The sequence below is a fragment of the Rhinolophus hipposideros genome, assembly GCF_964194185.1.
Source record: "Rhinolophus hipposideros genome assembly, chromosome: 2".
NCBI classification, from domain to species: Eukaryota; Metazoa; Chordata; class Mammalia; order Chiroptera; family Rhinolophidae; genus Rhinolophus; species Rhinolophus hipposideros.
In genome coordinates this window covers 105,823,328-105,829,327 of record NC_138048.1, presented here as the reverse complement: position 1 = coordinate 105,829,327, position 6,000 = coordinate 105,823,328, and the positions used below count along the sequence as shown (strand labels likewise).

Sequence of the window (6,000 nt, the reverse complement as noted above, 5' to 3'; positions counted from 1 at the left end):
TTTGCACTGGAAAGAACAGGCAAGTGACTTAGACCAGCTTAAATCTGCCCCCAACACTTTGTAAAGCACTGCTCTATTGTGGCCCCTTTAAATTTTATTTCAGCAGGACTGTTTTAGAACTGCAACCAAGAACTTCCCTCACAACTGCCAATAGTCAACTCACCCTGACAGAGAAGAAGCCTCAGTGTGTGAAATACACTGCAATGCATATGCAAATGATATATATGTAAATTAATACTGGTTCAAAACTTTTAATTTCTTATATAAATATTTATTTGTGAGATCTTAACATTTTCTTTTTGCACTATCATCCTAGGTCTTTTGAAATATATTCTTTGCTTAACAAGAGACCAAAACGTGTCAAAAAACATTACCCTAGAAACCTCCTAAGTCCTACTACAGTGTGAAGAACCCTCGGCTCAGAACATACAGCTGACCTTCATACATCTTCGGCAAGTGTAATAAAGAATAGCAAGTATGCATTCATTCATTTTAAAACATTTTAGCCTATGTTTACTTTTTGTCTGCCTTGCTGCCAGAGCAGGAGGAAGTCAACTGAGTGTAGTATTCTGAATGATGCAGATGTATTTCTTGATCCTGAACATTCTTATTTCTAATTCTGTAATTAAATGAACATGACATACAAATATATTGTTCTTGTAGGCAGCCACACCTTTTCACCATGGCACATTCCAGAAAAACTGGATCACAATTTTCCATTTAGTGCTCTAAATGGAAAGTGTTTTTAATTGTGAGCTGTATTCCTGAGTCATAACAGCACAAAAACTACAATAAGCCCTACCCACGATGACAGAGACAGTGAAATTATGCCTCAAGTGCAATAAAACAGGGATCACGATACTGTAAACACCATGCAGAACATAAATGCTGCAAAAATCTGAACTGTATATTACCATAAATTTCCCATATCAAAAACTAGTGTGCTAATTCTAGTAAGCATTAATTACATGATTACTAACTTTGCCTATTTTCACATGCTTGAAGGCAGAAGTTTGCCTTCTCCATAACCCCCGTGCCCAGCAGACACTAAATGTTCTTTCATTTAACATTTTAATTAATTAATTAGCCAATTAAGAACATGAGGCATTTGGCCAAAGACCTGGATTTTTCAATAATGTGCCACATCATCAGAAATCTGTATATGTGGAGCCTGCATACATTTTTTATTGATAACAGTGGTGAGATGTGGCTTATTTATGTTAATATAAAGAGACTCCAAAAGAATCAGAATCAACTTATAAGTGTAGTTACAGGGCTGGCACTAGTCACCAATCAATTACTACCAGATCAATGAGAAGGTTGGTACTTACCAGACTGAATATTCAGACAGCTGCTTGGTATGTACACGTATTCCTGGCGCATCTCACTGCCAACTGTAGTAATAGCCCATATTCAAACTTGGTGTTCCATTGCTGAAGGCGGCTGGCAGGCTCAGCTTCATGAAAAAGTGTGGAACTTGCAGTCTCAGGGGAATCCAGACAGACCCATATTCAGGTCATCCAGGTAGAAAGTTTAGAACAGGTCTGGGGCCATGGGAATTCCAGAATTCTAGGAATGTTTGGTCTCTTTGATGGGTGTAACTTATGTTAACTTGAAGTAATTGTTTTGGAAATTGAACTGCCCTGATAAGACACATCTGAGTGTATTAGTCATCTATGCCTGTGCAACAAGTTACCCCAAAAGTAACAGCCTAAAACAATAGTGTGATTGGCCACCACTCGAAAACAGTCCTTTGATAAGATCATGATTTGATTAAAATTAATGGATTAGAGAGAGAAAATATGACATTATGTAGATTTTTTAAAACCAGGTAGATAAACATTCCAGCAAGTATCCATTCACCTAAATAAAAGAAGTCATTTAGCATAAAATCCTGTTCTTCCAGGTTACTTTGTAACCTCCTCTGCTAGATTCACAGTTTTCTATAAGTCTCTCTCCAGTTTCCAAATTAACTCCAGTTTACTCACTGGAAAAACAACAACATTGAGTATCCTGAGGGGTCAGGAGTCTGTCTGGTCACAGCTGGGTCCTGTGGCTCGAAATGTCTCTCAAGGCTGCCATCCTCTCAGGACTCACCGGGGGAAGGTCCAACCCCACGCTCACTCTGGCGGTGGGTGTAGGATTCCGTTCCTCACCGGCTGTTGGTCTGAGGCCTCAGTTCCTGCCACGCGTGCCCCTCCGTGGGTCGGCCTACAACATGGCAGCTGGCTTCCACCAGTTTGAGCAAGTGAGAGAAAGAGAGGGTGACAGAAGCCAGAGTCTTTTAGTCACCTCATCTTGGAAGTGACATCCGGGTCACACTAAAGGAGAGGGGATCACACAGGGTATGAACACTGGGAAGTGGGGTCAGGGGGCCATCCCAGAAGCCACCTACCACCCTGAGAGTAGTTCCACAGACAGCCTCAGGAAGGTAAAGCCAGCGGGACTTATACGCTAGCCTCCCCCCCCCACTCCATCACTAGAGTGCGCCAATGCTCTCTGGGAAGAGGTGACTGTATGTGGAGGAGTCACCTACTGGTTCCCGGCTGAATGGAGGTCTACAGTCAGGTGATTCTTGGCATCCAGCATCAACACTGAGGGTGCTGCTGCTGCCCTGGATGGCCAACAAGGAGCCCTTCACCTTTCTAGGTAGCGCTGGACCCCCTCCTAAAATCACACGGTGCAGACTGAGTCCATGGGAGCTCACAGTGGTTCTTACGGAAAGATTCAGGAATAGAGCTATTTGGGCAATTGAAGCATTGTTTCTGTGTTCTAGCATGTAGTATTATACAAGGGGCATGTCCACTGCCTCGGCCTGGAGGGGGCAAAGGCTTTCCCGGTAGATGGTCCCTGGGCCTTCAGCAGAAGCCCCAAATGGACTTCCCTCATTTCCTCTCATTCTGTCTTCTTCCTTTTCGCGCGCTCTCTCTCTCTCTCTCTCTCTCTCTCTCTCTTTCTCTCTCTCTTCTCTGCTCCCACTTTTGCCCCAAGATTTGCCTTACTTCCCTAGATAAATAATGAATAGAAGGGAACGTCACAGTCTGACAAAGGAAATACCTACAGATAACATCATACTTAATGGTGAAAGACTGGATGCTTTCTTCCCAAGATCCAACACAAAACAAGGACTCCACCATCACCACCACTTCTGTTCGACATTGTACTGGAGAGTCGAAAAGGTCCATGTTAGAAAAGGTCCATATTATTTACAGATGGCATGATCATCTATGTAGAAAGTCTGATGGGATCTACAAAAAAGTTACTGGAGTTAATAAGTGAATTCACCAAGGTTGCCGGATCCAAGATCAACATGCAAATATCAATTGTATTTCTACACACTAGCAGCAAACAATTGGAAGTTGAAATTAAAAGATAATAGCACTTATAATAGCAGCACAATACCAGTTACCATGCAAAAGCATGAAATACTTAGGGATGACCCTAACAAAAGATGTTAGAGCTTTGTGTACTGAAAACTACAAAACACTGCTGACAGAAATTAAAGGAGACCTACTAAATGGCAGGGGTGTCTTATCCGTGATGGAAAGGCTCAGTTTTGTCAGGGTGTCAGTTCTCCATGCACCTATCTATAGACTCAGCACAATCCCAACCATAATCCCATTGGGCTTTTTCATAGGAATTGACAAGCTGATGCTCAAATTCCCGTGGAAACTCCAAGGACCTGAAATAGCTAAAACAACTCTGAAACGGAAGAACAGACCTGGAGGACGCATTTCCCACCACCTCATTTCCAGGTCAATTATAAACCTGCAGTAACCAAAACGTGTGGTATTGGTGTAAAGGTTGAGGACTAGACCACTGGAGCAGAACAGGGAACCCAGAAATAGATCCACTTGTGGACATCTGAGTTTTCACAAAGGTGCAAAGGCCATTCAGGGGGCAAAAAATGGTCTTTTCAAGAAATGATACTGGAACAATGATGTCCTTACACCAAAAAAAAAAAAAATAGAACTTTGATCCATAATAATTAACTCGAAACGGATCAAAGTAAACTTAAAACTATAACACTGCTAGAAGAAAATAAGGAGAAAACCTTTGTCACCGTAGGTTATACAAAATTTCTTAGATGTGACACCAAAAGGATCATTGAAAAAGAACAAATTGATAATTGCATTTCATCAAAATTGAAAATGCCTGCAGACTCTTTTTTTTTTTTTTTAAATATGGAACGCTTCACGAATTTGCGTGTCATCCTTGCACAGGGGCCATGCTAATCTTCTCTGTATCGTTCCAATTTTAGTATATGTGCTGCCGAAGCGAGCACCTGCAGACACTGTTAAGCAAACGAAAACACAAGCCACAGACTGGGAGAAAATATTTGCAAGCATATCTGAAAAAGGACTTACGTCCAGAATATACAAGAGCTCTGAAAACTGAACAATAAGAAAACAGTTTAAAAAATGGACAAGAGATTTAACATTTATTTCATCAAAGAAGATATAAGGATGACAAATAAGCACATATCAATGTTTACTAAGAAACCAGATGACTAATTCTTGTAGTGTGTCACACATGGGTGATCAAAGCTCCTCTTAGCCCTCTGTGAGTTAGTGATTCAGAGAGAATCTTTAAAAATATTGTAGATGGGGCACAGCCATGTCCTCAAGCCTCAGTATTCTAACTTAGAAATGGGGGAGAATACCACTGCATCCTAATCTGGTCTTCTTCATCTCACCGTCTACCACGCGATCACAGTGAGTTATGATTCATCTGAAAGGTTAAGGGCTAAGTAGTCATTTTCAACATAGACTAGTATTTTATAACTCTCGAGTAGAGGTAAAATGATGAAAAGCTAAATAGCAAGTAGTTCCCGTAGGCTTATCACAAGTTTTGACAAAACAGGTTGTAGGGCAGCACTGTGTTAGGCCTGAGGTTACAGCCAGCACAAAACAGTCCCCAGGGAGTTTTCAGGCGAATGAGATTAGTCAAGTGGTTGTTCCAGGTGAAACAGTTGACGTGGAAATGGACTGACTTTTGGGTTGCATCTCTTACATGAAGACACCGGCAGTTCACTTGACAGTCCTGCTGTTTGTCCCAGAATTCCTCTTCCAAGAGGGGAAACTACCATTTGTTGATTGCTTACTATGCGACAGGAACAGTGACAGGCCTTTACAGTCTCATTTCCCCCTATAATAACCCGGTGAAATCTGTGGCCTTATTCACATTTCACAAATGGCCAAGGTCACTGAAGTGAATGACAGACCCAAGTTCAAACCCAAATCAGTCGGCCTGTAAATTGTCACTCTGTTGCACTCCCATGACTGTAGTAGCTGAACAATTTGTGACTAACATGAAAAACACTCTCGAATTAAGCCTTAATCCTGCAAGCCAGCATGAGGAGATTTCTCAAAGGCATGTTCCGAGGTGGGGTAGGAGGGACTTTTTACAGGAGAGGTCAGCCAAGGTTTAGCTTGTGTCAGGAACAGCTGGTTGAGAAGCAACTTATCCTGTGGACTAGGAACCATTGTTCAGGCAATTTGGATTTATCAAGATGGGTGGGGAGGAAATTAGGGGCTAAGATCATGAGCAAGAAGAGGTGAGGAGGGGCAGCTCTCAGGGACAAGGACAGGTGGGGCTCTGAGGGCTGCAGCGGAACATTTTTGGTCCTTCGGAGTCTCTTGCACCAGCATCTGAGTCTCTTAATCCAGATGCAAAGGGTCAAAACTAAGGGTCTTTGCCTGTGCTTCTGTCCTTTGCTACATGGCAGAATGAGTCTGGGAAGATCAGTGCTTTACTTAGGATTGTGTAATGTTACTACCTGTATGTTGTTTGCAGTTATGATGCTTCATGAAAAAAGTCCTGACCTTGAAGCTAGAAAACATGGACAATCACATAACCTGTCTGAGCCTGTCCCCTTTATGTGGCTGGGATTAGATGTCGAGAACACAGTTTGTAGGAAGTAAAAGCACTAAATATTAAATACAATGCTAATACTACTAAGACGATGATTTGGGCTAAGATTCCTGCAGTAGGGAGATT

At 42.0% G+C, this 6,000-nt stretch overlaps 1 protein-coding gene across 1 annotated transcript in view; it reads left to right on the top strand.

The window, feature by feature from the left end:
- Nucleotides 1-316: 316 nt before the first annotated feature.
- The window catches only part of LCA5L (lebercilin LCA5 like), a 30,166-nt gene continuing 24,482 nt past the window's right edge, over nt 317-6,000 (top strand). The window contains exons 1-2 of the mRNA XM_081024584.1: nt 317-475; nt 3,638-3,755. Coding sequence (XP_080880710.1) covers nt 3,652-3,755 — 104 coding nt within the window. The 5' untranslated portion in view covers nt 317-475; nt 3,638-3,651. The remainder of the gene's footprint in view (nt 476-3,637; nt 3,756-6,000) is intronic.